The sequence below is a fragment of the Gossypium hirsutum genome, chromosome A13 (genome assembly GCF_007990345.1).
Source record: "Gossypium hirsutum isolate 1008001.06 chromosome A13, Gossypium_hirsutum_v2.1, whole genome shotgun sequence".
NCBI classification, from domain to species: Eukaryota; Viridiplantae; Streptophyta; class Magnoliopsida; order Malvales; family Malvaceae; genus Gossypium; species Gossypium hirsutum.
In genome coordinates this window covers 23,270,885-23,294,149 of record NC_053436.1, presented here as the reverse complement: position 1 = coordinate 23,294,149, position 23,265 = coordinate 23,270,885, and the positions used below count along the sequence as shown (strand labels likewise).

The window sequence follows — 23,265 nt, the reverse complement described above, 5'->3', positions numbered from 1 at the left end:
TACATTATGTTTATTGTTAGGAAATTCAATTCAATGGATTTAACGCCCATCACTCATTAATAATATTGGTTGAATTCAATTTGGATTTTTTTTTTAAAAAAATTGTATAGTATTATGATTTTAAAAAGGTTAGGTTGAAATAAAATCATGATTCTTTAACCAAATTATTTTGAAATGAAATTTAAGGATTTGGGTAAATTGGATAAGATTAAAAAATTTTAAAGCATTTTTTTAGAATTTTAAGTTTATTAAGAATTAAAAGCAACATAATTTTCTGAAGATTTGTTAAAAATCTTTTGGTTATTTAATTATTTTGAGAAAAAAGAGAGATTTACTCTAATTATTATTGAAATTTAAAAGTTCAACATTTTATCAAGAGGCCAAACTAACCCACATGATTATTGGCCATTCAATCTTCAATATTGCACCCATGATTGATCAGTTAACTTACCAAATTAAGGATGTTATTCCAGTAATTCCTATTCTCCTCTAAACTACTACTACTACTACTACTATTACCATAGCTTGTTTCGTTCAAGTTTTCAGCTGGCGCCGCCATTGATGACCACTGCTGATGATCCCCAGATTCCCAGACCATCATATCCGAATAATCTTCCATGTTCATGTTCTCTACTGCCCTGTATGAAGAATCTTGACGAAACCATGCACCCATTTCATGCAACTCCATGGAGTTTTCATTGATTAATCCATTAGCCAACGTGTTGGTGTTCTCCACGAAGTTCAACGTTGACGTCGGAGACTGGAGGTTGTCAGTTGTGTTATTGAAAGTGAACAATCCGGTGACTAAACCTTGCCAAGCTTTGAGCACATCGAGGCATTGTGGCCTAGTCGCCGGCGGAGTCATGACAGTGTTGCTAGTGTGCTGTGGAGCCGAGGAAGAAGAAGAAGAAGAAGAGGAAGAGGAGGAGCCAACGAATTTCGACTCTCTTACCAGCCTGGCTTCGGCTTCTAACCGAGCACTCTCCCATTGAGCCATATGGCTGAGGGTAGCTGCATCCTTGGGGTTACCGGTTGCGGACCCGAGGGCATTAGTTTTAGGCTTCTGCGTCACGGGATCGATCCCCATCTTGTTCAATCTTTTCTTTAGATGTGTATTCCAGTAGTTCTTAATCTCATTGTCTGTTCTTTTTGGTAAATGAGCTGCAATACCCGACCACCTATATACATATACGGTCAGTGTATATCAATCAAATATAAATTAAGAAAACAAAAATCACCTGTTTCCGAGAAGGGCATGGAGTTGAATGATGGTCTGTTCTTCTTGTAAACTGAATTTTCCTCTTTTGATATCAGGTCTTAAGTAGTTAATCCACCTAAGTCTGCAACTCTTGCCACATCTTTGAAGCCCTATATTGTTTTTATTATCATATCAAAAGCAAATGTGAACAGTAAGTAAAATGAGTGATTTGTGATCAAAAATGGGAAAATGAATAATAATACTAATATTATTCTCACCAGCTTTGGCAGGCAAAGCACGCCAGCTTCCATGGCCATGTTGCTCAATGTAAGCCAAGAGCTTTTGATCTTCTTCGGGAGTCCATGGCCCTTTCTTCAACCCCACCTTATCACAGCATGGAGACCGTCCCATTTTGTTGGTAATGATTTAGAAAGAAAAAAACAAACCCTCCTTTTTTCTTTTTCTTTTTTTTTAAGAAACAAGACAATGAAAGAGAGCGTTGAAAGCAAGGGAAAATATTAATGTTGGAAAAGATCGTTACACTTAGAGGTAGAAAATATTATTGTTGGAAAAGATAGTTAAACTTAAAGGTAGAAAATATGAATGCAATATATATAGGGGATACTGGATGGTGTAATAAATATGGTAAAGTCTAATTGACCATTGTTGCCCTTCATTACAAATCAATTGATTTGATTATATTAATTATGGAAATTTTGGTTTAACATTTGCATATTAATTAAAGTGATTATAAGCAAACAATAAAAGATCAAATTTTAAACCCTATTGGTATCCTCCTCTGTCATATGTAGCAAAGAAACTCGATTCTTTTAGCTTAGTATTACATTCTTCTATTATTGATTGAGTGAATAAATAGGGTTCAATCTTTTACGGTTTCAAATTAATAAAATATTTAGTTAACCACTATTCGACATGATTGATAAAACTAATTTGATTAACATTGGTACATTAATGTCAATGGAACATGTGGATTTCCATTTTTCTTTAAATAAAAATTGCCCCAAGTTAATAATTTCTATTGTACAAATTTTCTTAATGCAATGAATTTAAAATATCCCCAATCATTTATTGGGCACTATTTAACAAGATACAATTGTGATGCTTTTTCACAATTGAGTAGATATAATTTTAGTTATTTTTCATTAAAAAAAAGATTGTGTCATCGTAATATACGTTTTCCAACTATAATTTGGATTTTAAATGCCTCATCAAATATTTTAATTGAATTTTTAAAATACCTTAATTGTATCTATTAAACCTTTGGTTAGCATTGTAATTATTTGGAGCATTAAATTCTAGCACAAAAACAAGGTGGAAAGTATTTAAAACTTTGAATTAAATCTTAAACACACATGTATTTATTGCATGAACAATTTAAATTTAATGTGTTAAAAAGAATGAACAATGCCACTAAATTTAGAAAGATCTTTTTGTTTTTTAAACATGTTAGGTCCCAGTTATCAATGCAATAGATAAGTATATGTTTAAAACTTGATTCATGTGTTTTAATCATGCTCAAAGTCAAATTTAAGCTAGATTGATGGAAGGACATGATTGGAGATGGCACCAAGGGGCAGACAAGTGCCTTACCTCTCACCCCGTATCATCAACCCCAAATGGTAAATTTATAGTTAAATCCCTTAAAAATAGTAAAATTGTAAGTTAATATGATGGTAGAATTACATTTTGATGCTCAAAAATTTATATCTCAATTTTGTCAGCTCCTAAAATTTATTCTAGCTTCATCTCTAAACATTATTGATATAATATTGATAATTTGATGACTGAATAAAAAAAATTTTGAAGTTTGAGGATAAATTTCAAATTTGGCCTTATGCTTAAAATTTAAACTACACGTTTTAAATATGTTTAACGTTAAATTCAATCTAACATTTAATGTCTAAATTAATGGTTAGGTCGATAAAAAGATATGGTCAAGAGTGGCACTAGGGGGCAAGTAGGGCCTCGCTCGCTCCCCTTAGAAAGGTAAAACTTCCATTAGATCGTTTCAATAATTGTAAAATTGTAAATTAATATGATAGTAAAGTTTTATCCCCAATTTATAATTCAATTATTGTACTTGTTAAAAATTTTTTTTTTTGCTTCACCCCTAGATATAATTGATACAACATTAATATTTTGATGACTTAATTAAAAATTTTGAAATTTGAAAATCAATTTAAAATTTAATCATAATTGAGAAACGTCTTATGCAAATAACCCTAAAAATTAATCCAGTAATATTAATCATAATATGAAAAAAAGAAACGAAAAGTACCTAGAAATAACATAAGGTGAAGAATAAAATGAAAGTTATATTTATATACATTTTTTTTTGAAACGATGGATGCTATATATGTATGTTTTTATATATTAACGTATGAAAATTTATTATAAATATGAAATACATCAAACACAATTATGATAAAATTCAAAAAAGATAAAGATACATTATAGGGATGGCACTAAGTTGAATATAAGCAATTCCTACAAAACCTAAATACCAATCCACAAATTTGTTTTTAAAATTCAAAATTAATTATTTTCGGCATTAAATTCAAATATCACTATTCGAATTATCAACAAAATATTTAAATATGTTAAATATTAAAATTAAATCCGTTATTTGCATCAATAAAATAAATTTAGATAATAAATATATTATCCGAAAAAGCGAAGCAGAGCAAGTTAAGTAACGGCCATAGGATGTATAAAAGATGCTTGTTACACAAATACAATTGCATGTGGTATTGTCAACCTTAGCGGACTATAAACTACTGAATACATCCGTAAATTTTGGGCTTGGATGGTTATGAAGGTGTTTTGTTTTAACATTATTTCAAAAATAATTATTTAATTATAAGTAATAGAAATAAGTAAAGTTAAGAAATTGTTACAAAAAAATTTAAAAAATAAATAAAAATTTTACATAATAATTTTTTAACTTCACTTTTGAAATTAAAAAACTTGGAATTAAATAATAATCTTTATTTTAAATACTATACTATAATATATATATATATAACAATTTTATAAAATTGAGTAGATGCTTGGGTTAAAAGCAAGAGGGTGGTAGTCATTAACAAAACATACTGACTACGTAACTATGATAATTGGAGGCATTGGGTTACCCTTCTTAAATTGTCTTAAATTGCCCGCTATACAGTCCCAAATACCAGCTCACACAAACAAACAGATAACAAAAAAATATATAAAAAAATAAGTTACAATTATATCATATTATACAATTGATGAAAAAGTTATGTTTGAACTTATCCATTAATTCTTAAGAAATTTAAGTCTTGCCGACGAATTCATGGTTCTTGTTTATTTGCATCATAGATAGAGGATCGCATGAATTCGAAGCAAAAATGTTTAGAAGGGAATCGAAATCAATTTAAAAGAATTTTATTTTAAAAAATGTAACATTGAATTATAAAATTTCTAGAAGGATTAACCTGTTACACCAAAAGTAACAAAACTTTGAGAGTGTAATAATCACTGTTCAACATAACGTGTAAGGTTTGATTTATCAACCCTAAATATATTTATTTTGGAGTAAAAAATCAAGTGTGGGTTCAAAAGAAATTTATTCGATGTAACGGATGGTATTAATACCCGTTATTTCATCTATGGGTACTCAAATGGATATAAAATCAAATATGTTAGGCAAATGTTAATTAATAGTAATTAAAGGGATACTTAAGAAAAATATTTAATGATTTTTTTTTTGGTTAAAGAGAAAAAAGAGTGAAGCTTGTGAGGACTGTTTTAAGCAAATGCTGGTAGGAAAACGAATTAAAAACTGATTTTAATGCAATAATAATTATATCTGTTGAGAATTTGTGATGATCAATAAATCAAGCAAAAAAAAATAACGCACCCACTAACTCATAAACTATTGTATAGGGAAAGATATTTTTCATGATTTCTGAATTTAAAGTCAGTGAATTGAATTCTTGAAATAAAATTGTGGAACTAGATTTCCGTGCAATTAATGTCCAAATTACTCTTGGCTTGGGAAAATTTATTTATATTGAAATTTTGGATAGTTAAACGTGATTAAAAAACCCACGTGACAATTTTTTGGCTTGGTTGGTTGAGGGAAGCTCTGTATTTATTTTTTTTGCTAAAACGATATTTATATTAAAAAAATAATGAATATTATAATCAGACATTAATTTTCTATTAAATACAAGGGTAAATTACACCCATAGTCACTGTTGCTTATCTCAAGTTATATTTTAGTCACTAATGTTTGAAATGCTAAGTTTTAGTCACTTATATTATCGTGTTGTAATATTTTAGTCACTAAGCCGTTAATTGCCGTTAACGGGGTAACAGTAAGTGATACGATCTCGTGCTTGTTGTTGATTTCGAGTCACGAATGTGCCCGATAGTAAAATTGAGAAGTATCGTTCTTCTTGGAGTTAAGATGAAATTCGGCGAAGTGAAAGAGAATTAAGCAAAAGGGCTCAAAAGGATCTAGATATATGGGGTTTAGGGTTTGGCTTAGTAAAGTAATTAAAGTGATTTTATGTTGATAGTTAGGGCGGAATAGATTGAGCTTAAGGTCAAGAAAGAACCAATACTATAGATAAGTACTGACTCGAATCTTATAGGACACTTAAGATGAATGGATTATAGAAATAGGACCTTGACCCACTATCTATTAAGAGATAGGAACCAAAGGTATCGGGGTTGAACGCCACACTCAATGAGTGATAAGTTCTCAAGAAACAAGGTAGATGCCACTAGCAAGGCTATATAAGTCAGCTTGAGTCTTAAACGAACAATGAGAGTTGAATAAACTAACAAAAGATAAATTAAACATATAAGGTGTCAAAAGTTTGATTTACATCAAATGAGCTCCATATTTATAGCTCAAACAATAGCTAGCCGAATGGACACTAGGTAAGCTAAATGGACAACTTCAATTCAGCTTAATTGAGCTGAAACTTCTTAGAACCTTCCTTAAAACGTCCCTCGTAGTCTCCTAGGTAGCATAACTTTAATTGAAGTGAAAATGGAGCTGTATCTAGCTGAATACAATCGGCCAAAGGTGTGAACAGCCTTTAAGGATCTGCCTTGAAGAGCTGAATGGTCTTGAGCCTTAATGGTCAGCTTGGGCACTTCAATAGTCTTGTAAATGATTCAATCGAATATGAACAGCCCTTGGAGTGTGAAAACTAATAACTGAATGGCCTTGTGTGTAAAAGGAACCTCCAGCCGATTGGAACAAATGTGAAAACACTTATGGCTGTTGACATACACGATGGGGCAGCTTGGGAAGAGAAAACATCAGCTCACTTTTGGCTCTTACAATGATCGAATAGTTGCTTGGGGGATGGCAACCATCAGCACACATTTTTAATTGCCGTCCATGCATGTATCAACAAACAATTAATTTAAGCTAAGTCAATCCTAAGGACAAATTAAATTCGATAGCTAGGACAACTTAAATTCGGCTAAGACAAATTAACTCCAGCTTGCAATTAATTTGTCTTAAGCTAAGACACATTAAAATGACTATTTAATTTGTACTAAACAAGACACATTAAAACCTTAATGAAAATGTCCAGGTTATGACACATTTAAACACATTAAAATTTTGACATGATTAATAATTTAACTTATTAAACTAAGTTAGCCAAAACCCAATTAATATTTATTCCAGCAAAATAATGCGCAAGCTAAAATGAGCTGAATGAGCTAGGAATGAGTTGGATGAGCTTGAAGAAGGTTGCAAGGCATGCTTGGCTTGCTTGTCCACAAGCGTTCGATAAGGTTCGCAACAGTTTCACCCCAAACTCGATCAACTAAGGTCCCAACAGTATTTTTGAATTTCTTAGCTCAAGCTCGGGTTATCGGCTCTAATGGTAGCTCAATTGGATCCATGTCAGCTCTCGGTGAGTCTTGGGTCTTGGCCGTATTATCTGCCCTCTTCGAAGTGATTTGTCCCTAAATCATCGCTTATATCATAGGGAGATAAATCAAACACGTTAAAACTCGCACTAATGTTATACTCACCTGAGAGGTCGAGTTTGTAAGAGTTCTTGTTATCCGTTCCAACACTTGGAATGATCCATCTCCTTTCAGTAGTAATTTCGACCTCCGTTAAGCTAGAAATCGTTCCTTCCTCATGTGAACCCAAACACAATCTCTGGGTTCATATACAACACGCTTCCTTCCTTTGTTAGCCTTGTGCATGTATTGTTTGGTCCTACCTCAATATTGGCCCTCACTTTTTGGTGTAGCTGCTTCATGTACTCAGCCTTCCGCTTACCATCTACATGAACAAGCTGATCGTTAGGTAAAGGAATTAAATCAAGTGGAGTCAAAGGATTGAAACCATAAACAATTTCAAAATGTGAGTGTTTAGTTACTAAATGAACAGATCTATTATAAGCAAACTCTATGTGCGGGAAACACTCCTCCCATGACTTAAGATTCTTCCGAATGATAGCTCGCAGGAAAGTGGACAAGACACAATTAACCACTTCCGTTTGCCCATCGTTCACGGGTGGCATGTTGTTGAAATCAATAACTTCGTGCCAAGCTTTCCCCACAACGACCTGTAAAAATGGCTAAGGAATTTCGTGTCTTAGTTGAATACAATTGTTCTCGGGATTCCATGCAAACGAACAACTTCCTAAAGAACAAATTAGCAATATGAATAGCATCATCAGTTTTAGTGAAAGCTATAAAATGAAACATCTTAAAAAAACGATCAACTACAACAAAGATTGAATCTTTTCCAGCTTGAATCTTTTCCAGCTTTGGTCATAGGTAAACCAAGGACAAAGTCCATGGAAATGTCGACCCATGGTTCCTCGGGTATGGGAAATGGCCTGTATAATCCATGGGGCTTGATCCTCGACTTAGCCTTCTTGCAGGCCACGTAACGATCGCAGACCCTCTCGACATCTCTTTCATCCTTGGCCAAAAGAAGTGCTCTTAAAGCATTGCCATGGTCTTTGCCACGACGAAATGACCCATGAGGCCTCTACTATGCGCCTCACTCACCAACAATTCTCGAAAGGAACCTTGTGGAATATAAAGCTTTCCACTCTAAAAAGGAACCATCATGCCTATAAAACTTTTCATAAGCGATATTTTCACAAGATTTGTATAACTCACCAAAATCAGCATCATTCGTATATAAATCTCTCAAAAACACAAATCCAAGCAGTTTAAAATCTAAATAAGTTAAAAGTGTATACCTCCTTGATAACGCATCAGCAATAATATTTTCCTTACCTTTCTTGTACTTAATGACATACAGAAAAGACTCCAAAAATTCAGCCCACTTGGCATGTCGTTTATTTAATTTGTTTTGGCCCTTGAGGTGCTTCAACGCCTTATGGTCAGAATGTATCATGAACTCTTTGGGCCATAAGCAGTGTTGCCAAGTTTCTAGCGCCTGAATCAGTGCGTACATCTTTTTGTCGTAGGTCGGGTAGTTTAACGTGGCTCCGTTTAGCTTCTCACTAAAATATACAACGGGCCTCCCGTCATAAGTCAAAATAACTCCGATCCCAACACCTGAAGCATCACATTCAATTTCAAACGTTTAGTAAAATCAGGTAAGACAAGTAATGGGGCGTTAGTTAAACATTTTTTAATAGCATTGAAAGAATTTTCTTGTTCCTCGCTCCAGTGAAAAGAAGAAGTCTTCTTAATCACACTCGTCAATGGGGCAGCCAAGCTGCTGAAGTTAGGAACAGAGTGCCTATAAAAGCTCGCCAAGCCATGAAAGCTTTTCACTTGGCTTATGCTCGTCGGTCTAGGTCATTCTCGGATTGCCTTCACCTTATCTTGATCCACTTCAAGTCCCTCCGAGTTGACTACAAAACCTAAGAAAACAACCTTGTTAGTGCAAAAGGCACATTTCTTAAAGTTAGCATACACAGTCTCCTTTTGAAGGACTTCCAAAATAACTTTCAAATGCAATACATGAGCATCTAACGACTGACTATAAATCAAAATATCATCGAAATAAACAACGCAAAACTTTCCAATGAAAGAACGTAAAACATAGTTCATAAGTTGCATGAAGGTGCTGGGTGCGTTGGTTAGGCCGAATGGCATGACCAACCACTCATACAAACCATGTTTCATCTTAAAAGCAGTTTTCCACTCATCACCGTCGTACATTCAACTTTGGTGATACCCGCTCTTAAGATTGATTTTAGAAAACAATTGTGTGCCACTCAATTCATCTAGCGTATCATCAAGACGCGGTATAAGATGCGTATACTCAATGGTTATTTTGTTCACCGCTCGACAGTCTATACACATACGCCATGTTCTATTTTTCTTTGGCACCAATAGTATGGGCACGGCTTAAGGACTAAGGCTTTCTCGTATATACCCCTTTTCTATAAGTTCGTTCACTTGCCTTTGCAGCTCTTTAGTTTCCTCGGGTTGCTTCAATAGGCTGGGCAATTGGGAATGATGGCTCCGAGCATGAAATCTATTTGGTGTTCAATCCCTCAAATGGGTGGCAACCCACTAGGGACTTCATCCAGAAACACATGGCCGAAATCCTACAAAAGAGAAACAATCGAAGAGGGAAGAATTTCATCCAAATGATTAGTGTTCAAAAAGTTTTCCTTGTACATGAGTACAAGAATCAGCTGCTTCATTAGATAGGACTTCTGAATCTCTCTCTCTTTTGCGTACATACTTAATTTTCCCAACTCTTTTTCTTCACTCATTTTGTTCTCTCGAATCTTGCTCTTTCATCTCGATTTTATCACTTGTTTTTCTTTATTTTTCTCAATTTTCTCTTCTTTCTCTTTTCCACCTTTTTCTTTTTGCTCACTTTCATTCATTCATTCAATGGAATATTTCAACTTCAATTGATCTTCGTAAACTTGTTTTGGTGTCAATGGAGCCAAAGTCACATTTTTCCCTAAATGCTTGAAAGTTTAACTATTGGGGCCGTCATGAATGACTTTATGATTGAACTCCCACGGTCTTCCTAACAGTAGATGACCGACATGCATAGGCACCACATAACAAAGAACCTCGTCATTGTACTTGTTGAAATGCAATTAAGACTTGTTTGGTCACCTTTAACTCTTTGCCATCGTTGAGCCATTGAAGTTTGTATGGATGCATGTAACATCCCTGACCTGTGCCCGACGCCGGAATAGGGTACGAGGCATTACCAAACTTAAACGTACACAAACATGCAAAATCGAACAACAAAATTTCATTCATATTCAAAACTATTCAAACATACGAGCTTCGTTCCTTATTTGGGTCTACGAAGCCCAAAACATGCATTAAAAGCGGTTTGGGACTAAACTGAGAATTTTGAAAAGTTTTGGAAAAACTTAAAATTTTTTTCTATGAAACAGGGTCACATACCCGTGTGGACACAGGGACACACCCGTGTGCCATTGACACGCCCATGTCCTTAGGCCGTGTAACTCTCTGTTTATGACGTCATCAAAATAAATTGAACCACACGGCCAAGCCACGCTCGTGTGCTAGGCCTTGTGACGAATTAAATTCTCGTAAAAATGCTACAGACTTCACACACCCTGGACACATGCCCATGTCTCCAGGCCATTTCCGCCACACGGCTAAGACACACGGCCATGTTTCTACCCGTGTGACCAGTACTTAGGCTATTTTCCAAGACTTTTGTTATCCTTAATCCCTTACACATTTATACACATCAAAGACACATATCATAACATCAATTTAATGATTAAGCATCCTTTCTTTAGACACATTCTTAGCATGAGCATGTCATCATTCATATGTACCACATACTGATGTGATACCAAGTCTAGGCACAACAATTCATATTCATTGGCCTTACCCTTGTGTTACCACTTTTACTGTTAATTCATGATTTTCAACTTATCAATTAATCCTGACTTAATCATCAAACACTCATGTTCAATCATCATCTTATTACCATATCACACAATTACTTCTTGACTATGACCATTTCGATTGGTCATAAAGCATTCATCATGCACATATGTCATAACACTAACCATTCATAGCAAATAGGCATGACTACTTCATCACATCACAAAGTATTAGAACATAGCATGGATAGATAGGCATACAAATCATAACCAATATGAGCCACATCTCATGGCCATATACAATAAATCGATATAAGCTGGTACATTTGACTAAATCATAAGAACACATATCATAATATCTAAGTCCTTATACATGCCACTCACTTGAAGACACTTAAGGTTTATCAATACCCCAAAGGTGATAGCTTGATAGTGTGATGTTGCCTCTAACGATCTCCAGCCCTAAGCCAACCTGACAACACTAAAAGAAATGGAATTGAGGGAGTAAGCTTTAAAACTTAGTAAGCTCGTATGAAAATAATAAGCATTCTATGCCATTTCTTTACTTAAATTAATACTATAATCACAACATAGCATATATCACAAGCATCTTATGGGTATATCTACATACTTTCTATTCAAAACTCTTCTCACACATTTACCTTCCCATGTCGTAGCTTATGAACATATAATTTGCATCATACCTCATGTTCATCATTCATTCAAACATAATTCACCACAAGGTCATCATGTATCTTAAACATAATGCAATCATATCATTAGCATAGTGTACAACAAAGTCCTATAATCATAATTCATTCATTCACATCTCATCAAGGTCTCATAATCATAACCTTTTTGTGTGCAACATTACTACATATTCGTCACATATTAAGCTCATTGCTTAGGAGTTTCGAGTATGTACCTGTACCCTTTCAACATGACCATACCTTGTCATTTCTTTAACATAATCTTTGGATTACTCGTTGAACTTCTCTTTGGACTACTTGTTGAACACTTGGAATACTACAAGATACTCAGGAATTCTTATACACATAATAAGATGCCAAGGCCATATCTCAGATATGGTCTTACATGGGATCACATACCGATGCCAATGCCATGACCCAGACATGGTCCTACATGGGATTTCACATATCGATGCCAATGCCATGTCCCAGACATGGTCTTACATGGGATCTCACATATCGATGCCAATGCCTTGTCCTAAACATGGTCTTATATGGGATCTCATTACTCACGGGCTTGCTCACACAAGCTGACGGTCAGAACATAACTACACAGGATGCTCACACAAGCTGACAGGTATCCGCAACATATGCCGGACTACCCAGCCACCGGTAGAACGTACAAAACCAGCACCCAAAATACTGTAACATGTGTCACATATATCATGAACTCAGACCACAACTCATGAGCTCAGATCACATATTTCCTAGTGACATGTCACTTGTATCCTAAACTATTCCTAAGGTTCAAATGGGATTTTCTTATCACGTCACTATCGAACTTACTTGCAGGGTAGCTTTTATAGTTCATAAAACTCAGCACAACATAAGTTTTCATTTCATTATACCTCTTCATACATAATTCAACAAAACACTATGTTCCATCAACTTTCCAATATATACATGATCAATCCTTACATAACACATAAATGATATTTGGATTATCAAATATTTCATGATATATGCCACTATCACATACATAACATCACAATCATATAATTCAACACAATCGAATTAACACACCAATTTAGGTTTCAATCACAAACAACGATAACATTTTCGTAGGAACTTACTTGTGAAATCCTCGTAGAGTACATCCGTATAACCAATCATACGATTTATGTAATAATAAATGAGCATTTCAATTCAAACATAACATTGCGTTATTATTATCACATGAACTTACCTCGAATCCAAGAATGACTATTTATTCCGTTTTAGTCCATAACCTCGATCTTTCCCGATCTAAGCCCGAATTTCATTTTCCTTGATCTAACAAATCAAATATAACTTATTTAACACTCACATTATTCAAATTGGTCCAAAAATTACACTTTGGAAAATTTATAATTTTGCCCCTAAACTTTCTCATAATTACACTTTAGCCCCTAGGTCCATAAAATGAAATGTGTACATTTTCTTTGCTACTCAAGCCTAGTTGAACCATTTTTACACTTATAACAGTCCACATTTCTCTTTTATTTTACAAATCTACTACCCAATTTACAACTTTTACAACTTGGTCCATTTTAAGCATTTTCATGCAAAATCACTTAGTAAAAGATGTTAAACACACATCAATCTTTTATATTCTTCCATTACACATCAAAATACTAACATATCATGCATGGGTAAATTTTTAAACATAAACCCTACTTGAAAATATGGCTAGAAATGATTAGATCATGTTATAAGGACTTCAAAAATGCAAAGAACATAAAAAATGGGGCTTGAATGCACCTACTAATGAGCTTGGAAGTGACAAAACCCTAGCCATGGTATTCCATGAAAGTTTCAGCCATGCTTGAGGAAGATGACAAGGTTTTTGCTTGATTTTTCCCTTTTTAATCTTTTAATTACCAAATAACAAAAATGCCCTTTTAGTTATTCTTTCAAATTTTACCTATCCAAGACCATATTTGTCCAATTTTTTAGAACTTTGTCAAATTACTATTTAAGGACCTCTAATTACTAATTCAATTCAATTTCATGCTAAAAGCTTCTAGAACATAAGTTTTACAACTTATCAAATTTAGTCTCTAAAGTCAAATTGGGCACTTTCGGCATAAAATTTTTTCACGAATTTATTTTACACAAGCATACTAACATATCATAGATAATCAAACAATCATAAAATAATTATTTCTATTTCAAATTTGTGGTCTTGAAACCATTGTTCTGACTAGGCCCTATTCGGGATGTTACAGGTGCTTAGTTGTTGGCAAGCCTAGTTTTTCCACCATCAAAATGTTGGCAACATGGGTACAACTTCCACCATCAACGGTCAAACTACACACCTTACCTTGGACATGACAATGTGTATGGAAGATGTTCTCTCGTTGCTGCTCGTTCTCTATGCTTTGAAGGCTTAGATTTCATTTGATGACGAGAATTTCGGCACCAACAGCGTACTCATGTTCTTCCTCCTCGTCAGTTGTTGTGTGAGATTCTTCTTATTTTTTATCCTCCGACTCAATTTCACCATTGGCTCTCATAACCATATTGCTTCGGTTAGGGCATTGGCTAGCGATATGCCCCCTCCCTAGGCATTTGAAACACTTTATGTCCCTTGAACGATTCAGAAAGGCTTCGTTCTTGCCTTTGCTAGAATCGCCACTAGACTTGTTAGGCTTTACAAGCACCACTTGTTCTTTCACACGACTTGGTAGATCTTTCTTGCAGGCACCTTGACCCTATTTTAAAGTGGCATTGAGATTGGAATAGGCTCAAACATAACCTTTTCTCTTTAGTTGCTTCTCCACCTTAATAGCCATATACACCATGTCGACTACTTCAACATAATGTTGAAGCTCCACCACGTTGGCTATGTCACGGTTAAGACCGCTAAAAACCTCACCATGGTCGCCTCTCGATCTTCTTTAACATCAGTATGTATCATGGCAATCTTCATCTCTTTGAAATAATCCTTCACACTTCGGTTACCTTGCGTAAGGTTTTGAAGCTTTTGGTATAGCTCACAATGATAGTAGGAGGGAATAAATCTCTTACGCATTACGACTTTCATTTCAGCCCAAGTGGATATTGGGCATTCACCGTTCCTTCTCCAACTCATGGTTAGCTGATCCTACCATATCATGGCATAATTAGAGAATTCGATCGTCCCTAGCTTTACTTTCTTGCTCTTCGAGTAATTGTGACACTCGAAGACCAACTCTATCTTCTTCTCCCATTCAAGGTACGCCTCCGGGTCATATTTACCTTGAAAAGGTGGAATGGACAACTTGATATTCTTTAAATCATCGTCAACACGTTCTTGTTCTCTAGGGCCTCAATTTCTTTGACCTCGTCATCTTTCACTTTGATTCGACCCTTGTTGGCTCTCCACGTCACTAGGATCATCGAGGTCATTTGGATTGAACCTCAGTCAGCTTCGCTCCCTTCTTGGACTTTGGGGAGTTCTTGCACACTGTAGCCGTTCTTCAAATTGATCCATTCTCTCTTGTATGGGCTCTAATTCACTTTGGAGCATCCATCTAAACTCTCAGATGAGTGTTTGTTGCGCCAAATCTGGTACTCCTCCATTGGCCGCAACATTTCTAACAGGATGTAGGCCTCCACCTTTTGTCGCGTTTTTCTCTGAGCCTCAAGATATGATGTTTAATCCTCACCTCAAACCCTCACAGTACACTTACAAAGAAAAGAGATAGATGACTCTCCACTCGTATTTGCACTCAATATATTGGCTTTTTCAACACTTTAATGAGCTCACCACTCTCGTGCCTTTTTTTGTTCAATTCTTCTCTCTAAGTTCATAGAGGACTCGTTTAGACTTACAACAAGCTTAGTGGGTCGGATTCAAAGGGTTTAGAAGGATAATAAGTAGATTTCGAGTATAGGTAGGTTGAAAGAAAAGAAAATGTATTGAAGTGTGGCAAAAAGCATATTGAAGAGGGAATTTTGAAATTCAGGCAACACAATCTTTCAAAACTAGCTTCTTTTTTTTATATAATTTTGAAACCTTTCTTTTTATATATATATCAAATTTTTATTCAAAATATACTATATACTCTTTTTTTCTTTTTTTATACAATTTTTTTTAATTTTTTTAGAAACTTACTCCGGGATTACTAGAACGTCTGTCCTTCTCAATTTTGGCTAACTCTGATACCAAATGATGCAATCTCATGCTCGTTGTTGATTTTGTGTTGCGAATGTGCCTGATCATAAAATTGAAAAGTATCGTTCCTCTTGGAGCTAAGATGAAATTCGGCTAAGTGAAAGGGAATTAAGCAAAAGGGTTTAAAGGGGTTTTGGTACATGGAGTTTAAGGTTCAACTTAGTAAAGTAATTAAAGTGATTTTATGTTGATAGTTAGGGCAGAATAGATTGAGCATAAGGTCAAGAAAGAACCAATAATATAGATGAGTATTAACCCAAATCTTATAGGACATTTAAGATGAATGGATGATAGAAATAGGACATTGACCCACTATCTATTAAAAGATAGGAACCAAAGGTATCGGGGTTGAACGCCACACTCAGAGAGTGATAGGTTGTTAAGAAAGAAGGTAGATGCCACTAGGAAGGCTAGATAAGTTAGCTTAAGTCTTAAACAAACAATAAGAGTTGAATAAACTCACAAAAGATATATTAAACATATAAGGTGTCAAAAGTTTGATTTACATCAAATGAGCTTCATATTTATAGCTCAAACAATAGCTAGTTGAATGGACACTAGGTAAGCTAAATGAACAGCTTCAATTCAGCTTAATTGAGCTGAAACTTCTTAGAACCTTCCTTAAAATGTCCCTTGTAGTCTCATAGGTAGCTTAACTTTAATTGAAGTGAAAATGGAGCTGTATCTAGCTGAATACAAATGGCCAAAGGTGTGAACAGTCTTTAAGGATCTGCCTTGAAGAGCCGAATGGTCTTGAGCCTTAATGGTCAGCTTTGGCACGTCAATAGTCTTGTAAATGATTCAGTCGAATATGAACAGCCCTTGGAGTGTGAAAAATAAGAACCGAATGTCCTTGTGTCTGAAAGGAACCTCCAGCCGATTAGAGCAAATGTGAAAACACTTGTGGCTATTGACATACACAATGGGGTAGCTTGGGAAGAGAAAACATCAGCTCACTTTTGGCTCTTGCAATGACCAAATAGTTGCTTAGGGGATGGCAACCATCAGCACACCTTTTTAATTGTCGTCCATGCATGTATCATCAAACAATTAAATTCAGCTAAGTCAATCTTAATGACAAATTAAATTCGGTAGCTAAGGCAACTTAAATTCGGCTAAGACAAATTAACTCCAGCTTGCAATTAATTTGTCTTAAGCTAAGACACATTAAAATGACTATTTAAGTTGTACTAACAAGACACATTAAAACCTTAATTAAAATGTCTAGATTATGACACATTTAAACACCTTAAAATTTTTACATGATTAATAATTTAACTAAATAAACTAAGTTAGCTAAAACCCAATTAATATTTATTCCAGCAAAATAATTTGCAAGCTAAAACGAGCTCAATGAGCTAGGAATGAGCTGGATGAGCTTGAAGAAGGTTGCAAGGCATGCTTGGCTTGTTTGTCCATGAGCATTCAATAAGGCTGGCAACAGTTTCACCCCAAACTCAATCAACTAAAGCCGCAACATCTTTGAATTTCTTAGCTCGAGCTCGGGTTGTTGGGCCTAATGGTAGCTCAATTGGATCCATGTCAACTCTCGGTGAGTCTTGGGTCTTGGCCATATCAGTAAGCTAACGTGACATGTTAAATCATCATTTCAAACAAAAATTTTAGGCTAAATTATACAATTGATCCCTATATATTTTTTTGAGCAATTAAACTTTTTTATTTTATGTTCTTTAAACTTTTCTCTTTTTTTTTCCAATTCTCTTTTGTTTCTCCCTCTATTTTCCTAACTTCTCCATTTCATTTAACATATTAAGAAGTTGAATTGGTGGTGAAGAAAGAAGCAGGAAGTTGAAAGCCATCATTGCCTATAACCAAAACCCATAAACCTATACCATCTGCTAATTATCAAACTCCTTTACCTCCACTGGTCATCTTCATTTCATCCACTAACACCTTCACTGTTACCATGACCTCTTTTTGAAAACATCTAAAACCATCCCTAACTTTTAGACTACCCAAGATTGAATCTCCATCACCGGCCATTAGATCGGCTCGATTTTTTTATGTGCTCCTCTGTCATCGGTCATAGTCTAATCTTTGGCTCTTTGTGATTTTTTTGGGCTTATTAATTCTTCTTTACTTGGATTCATAACTGGTGTGAACGTGGGTTTATTTGGTGATGGGATGATATTTTTGGGTTTGTCATGAATTAGGTGATGGTATAGATGAAATGAAGATGATATGTAATATCCTGAATTAGGGCTTAATCGGAATAGTGGTTTCGTGACCACAAATCCGAGATAGAAATAATTATTTTGTAATTATTTTGATGATTATGATATGATTGCATGATTGTGTGAAAATTTCGTGATGAAATTCTATGCCTAAAGTGCTTAAATTGAAAGTAGGGACTAAATCGAATAAGTTGTAAAACTTGCATTCTAGAAGTTTTTAGTATGAAATTGTTTTGGAATATTAATGAGGAGGTCTTAAATAGCAATTTGACCAATTTTAAGTTCATGGACAAAATTAGGACATGGAAGAAATTTTTGGAAAGTTTAGTAGTAACGGTATTTTGGTCATTTAGTTATTAAAATGAATTAAAAACAAAATTAAAAGCCAATTTTTGTCTATCTTCTTCATTAGGCTGAAATTTCAAGGGTTCTCCATAGCTAGGGTTTGTTTCAAGCTTCCAAGCTCCATAGTAAGTGATTCCAAGCCCCATTTTTAATGATTTTTACGTTTTTGAGATCCCGGTAGCTCGATTAAGCTTATGCTAACAATAATTCAACTTAGGGTTCATATTTGGAAAAATACCCATAGGTGAAATTTGTGTATTTTGATGTTTTATGATAGAATATGGGGTTTTAAATTATGTTAGACAACTTGTGCTACTCGGTTTTGAATGAAAACGAGTAAAAGGGCTTAATCGATAAAAATACCTAATAGTCATAAGTACATGTTAGAGTGAGAATTTGATGTTGCCATAGAAGAGAAAAGTGATCAGCATGTTGTAAAACATAAGAATAAGGAATAAAGTTTAATCCCGAGCCTAGGGGCAAAATGTAAATATGCAAAAGTTTAGGGGCAAAATTGTAATTTTGCCAAAATTTGAGTTAAGGATTAATTTGATAATGTGAGTATTAAATAAGCTAAATGTGTTATTTTAGATCAAGAAAGACGTGGAATCGACCTCAATCGAGGAAAAGAAAAGATTGTGGACTAAATTGCAAAATCCTTGTATTTTGGTACCAAGGTAAGTTCATGTGTAAATAATGTAGCATAATTGTTATTTTTAAGTTATTGATATTAATTATATGTTATGCTGAATTTCATTATGAAATGTATGCTTTGTGGTTAATTTCAAATAATATGTAAATTATGTGAGCTACTTGTTAAATATAATTGTTACCGAGTATTGATTTCGGCATTCTACGGAAGACGGCAAGGATAAGTGTTCGAGGACAAAGCCCGTTTGAACCTTAGGAATAGATTAGGATACAAGTGACATGTCACTAGGATGGTTGAGCATCCGAACTCGTTGAGTTGAGTCCGAGTTCACTTATAGATGCGAATGTCCGAACTCGTTGAGTTGAGTCCGAGTTCGTGAGATGTAACTAGGCATCCGAACGCGTTGAGTTGAGTCCGAGTTCACTTATGGATGCGAACGCCCGAGCTCGTTGAGTTGAGTCCGAGTTCGCTTATGGGCGGGTTACATGATTGCTTGATTGAATATGTGGCACTTATATGCAACTTATCCATGTATCCGAATTATATTCCGATGTGTTCAACGGGTAAAGTTCTACTCAATGGAGGAATATTCGAGATGTAAAGAAAAGTATTGGTGAGTGATGTGAAATGGATATTTTGGACAGGTATGTATTTAACCCTCGGGTTGAGTATTGATACAACCACTATAAGGTAATAAGATGATGAAAAATGATCAGAAATGTGATATGTGTTTTAGTGATGTATGCTAATGTTGATTGGTATAACTGTTTGTTATGTTACTTATTATTTGCATATGAACTTACTAAGCATTTATGCTTACTCCCTCCTTCTTACTCATTGTAGTTTTGGACAAGCCAGCTTAGGAGTCGGGATAGGTCGAAGGCTCAGTCACACTATCCGGAAGACTTTTGGTAAATGGCTTGTAAATTTAAGTATGGCATGTATAGCAATATACCTATTTTGTGTAAATGATCTTATGGTATGGTTGTGGAATGGTTGATGAAATGCTTGATAATGATAAATTATGAAAATGGTTAGTGTAGATTATGTTTGATGTTAAGGAAAACTATTAAGATACTTAGTGCATAAAAACTCATAAAAAGGATGAAATTTGCCATAAACAGAATACTGCAACAACACTGATGCAAGTTTGAAAATTTATTAAAAATCATAGAAATTGAATTTGGTGATGGAATACATATCAAATTTAATCTTATTATGTCTAGTTTCACATGAAACAAACGAAACAGGTAAAGGAATTATATGTTAGAAGATATTTGAATTTTAGTGAAACAGGGTCATAGCAGTTTTTGAATCCCCTGTTCCAAGTTTAGAAATTAATTATAAATTATAAAGATTTAATTTTGTGGTATATTTTATATCCTCAGAATCCTTATTGAGTCTAGTTTTAGTAGAAACAAATCTCATAGTCATATGAATTTTGTACAGAGAGAAATGTGGTTCGAAGTAAACAGAGGTCAGACCAGTCGAGTCCTGAAACAGGGGTAACTTTAACTAATAAACTGTACTAATTGGCCCAACCAAAAATTCTAGAAAAAAATTTAGTAGATAGGTATATGAGTCTAGATTCAGGGAAAATTTACAAATCTTGATTTCAAGTTTCGTAACTCGAGATATGATTTTTCTTGTGACTGTGACGCAAGTAGCTTAAAAGCTGTGAATGTAGAAACAATAATCCAAAGTTCTAAAAATGTTAAACTAAGCTTAGTAACACCTCATACTGGACTCCGGCGATGGTCTCGGGCGTGGGGGCGTTACATTTAGTGGTATCAGAGCAGGTTTAGTCAGTTCTCGGACTACGTGTTGTATGTATGGATTTTGCTATACATGCCATATGTATGAATTGTGATAGTGTGACGACTTCTGACCTTTTGAAAAGATTTTTATATAGTAAATGGATCCCGATCCAGCTGTGACAGATGAAGTAGAGAGTAATACGCCAGCTCCGGCTGAAGGAGCAGTGCCGACTGAAAATCCACCTCCTACTGTTGGTCAGGGAGGAGGAGAAAGGGGTCGGGAAGCCTTTCTCCAAATGATGAGTGCATGGTACACTGAGTTCGTTCGTCCGAACCCGAATGTACAACCTCCCCCACCTCCCCCAATTCCTCAACCTGTACCCCGATGCCTCAAGGTATGGATCTGATGAAATTTCATAGAACTCCAGCTGATAGAATTCGCAAGCAAGGGGCCGAAGAATTTAAAGCAAATGTTGATGATGATGCCGAGAGAGCAGAGTTCTGGCTTGAAAATTCAATCCGGGTATTTGACGAATTATCTTGTACACCTGAAGAATGTTTGAAATGTGCTACATCTTTGTTGAGAGATTCAGCCTATAATTGGTGGAAGACTTTGATTTCGGTGGTACCGAAAGAGAGGGTAACCTGGGAATTCTTTCAAGAAGAGTTTCGGAAGAAATATATTAGTGAAAGATTTATTGATCAGAAATGTAAAGAGTTTCTTGAGCTGAAGCAAGGTAATATGACAGCCTCAGAATATGAAAGAGAGTTTGTTCGATTAAGTAAGTATGCCAGGGAATATGTTCCTACAGAAGCCAAGATGTGCCGACGATTTGAAGACGGGCTTAACGAAGACATTAAGGTATTTGTTGGGATCCTTGAATTAAAAGAAATGGTAGTATTGGTTGATCGAGCTTGTAAGGCCGAAGAATTACTTAAAGAAAAGAAAAAGGTAGAGGCTGAGACTAGAAATTGGAAGAAAAGACCGATGAGCGGTTCATTTTCACAGCAACCTGGAAAGTCAAGGAATATGAATCTTCATTCCCAAGCTTCAGCTGGGCAATCATATGGGAATTATAGGAAGCAAAATGTGGGTCCTAAATCCCAGACTACTTCGACAGCCAGTGTAGGGAACTCGAGATTTGTTAAACCTGAGTGCCAGCGGTGTGGTAGAAATCATTTTGGTCCGTGTAGAGCAAATGAATGTTTTCGATGTGGTTCTCCGGATCATTTTATTAGAGACTGCCCAGAGAGAGCTGAAAAAGAAAAATTTCAGAATACAAAAACAAGTGGGGCAGATTCGAGAGGAAGATATCCTAGAAAAGCTGGGAGCGAAGCAAGTAGTAAGAATGAAGCCAGGGATGCACCAGTTAGACCTGAAGGAAGGGCTCCAGCTAGAACTTATGCTATTAAAGCGCGTGAAGATGCTTCCTCACCTGATGTGATTACCGGTACATTTTCCCTCTATAATGTTAATGTTATTGCTTTGATTGATCCCGGTTCTACTCATTCATATGTGTGCACGAAATTGGTGTCTAGTATGAATATACCTGTTGAGAACACAGAATTTATGATTAGAGTGTCGAATCCATTAGGTAAATGTGTGACTATTGATAAAGTATGTAAGAAATGTCCTTTAATTATTCGGGATCATTACTTTCTGGCCGACTTGATGTTGTTGCCGTTTGATGAGTTTGATGTTATTTTGGGTATGGATTGGTTGACATTGCATGATGCTAAAATAAATTGCAAAGAAAAGATTATAGAATTAAAGTGTGGAAATGGTGAAACTCTACGGGTTGAATCAGATAAATCAGAGGCATTATCTAGTATGATTTCTTCGATGTCGGCTCAGAGATATTTGAGAAAGGGTTATAAAGCTTATTTAGCGTATGTAATTAATACAAAAGAAGTTGAAAAGAAAGTTGAATCAGTGCCGGTTGTGTGTGAATTTGCGGACGTATTTCCAGAAGAATTGCCGGGTTTGCCTCCAGTCAGGGAAGTAGAATTTGGTATTGATTTGATACCGGGAACAGCTTCGATTTCGATTGCTCCGTATAGAATGGCACCAGCAGAGTTGAAGGAATTAAAGTCGCAGTTGCAAGAGTTGACTGATAAAGGTTTTGTGAGACTGAGTTTTCACCTTGGGGTGCTCCCGTGTTATTTGTCAAAAAGAAGGATGGTTCTATGAGGTTGTGTGTTGATTATCAGCAGTTAAACAAGGTGACAATCAAAAACAAGTATCCGTTGCCAAGAATTGATGATTTGTTTGATCAGCTAAAATGAGCGACATGGTTTTCAAAGATTGACTTGAGATCTGGGTATTACCAACTGCGGGTAAAAGAGTCAGATGTGCCTAAAACTACTTTTAGAACAA

At 35.2% G+C, this 23,265-nt stretch overlaps 1 protein-coding gene across 1 annotated transcript; it reads right to left on the bottom strand.

Moving 5' to 3' along the window:
• Positions 1-326: 326 nt before the first annotated feature.
• LOC107894856 (transcription factor MYB106) lies at positions 327-1,784 on the bottom strand. The gene is made up of 3 exons (XM_016820048.2): positions 1,477-1,784; positions 1,239-1,368; positions 327-1,178 (listed from the first exon to the last, which is right to left on the bottom strand). The coding sequence occupies exons 1-3, from the start codon at positions 1,607-1,609 to the stop codon at positions 443-445; spliced, it is 999 nt and encodes a 332-aa protein (XP_016675537.1). The 5' UTR covers positions 1,610-1,784; the 3' UTR covers positions 327-442.
• Positions 1,785-23,265: the final 21,481 nt, after the last annotated feature.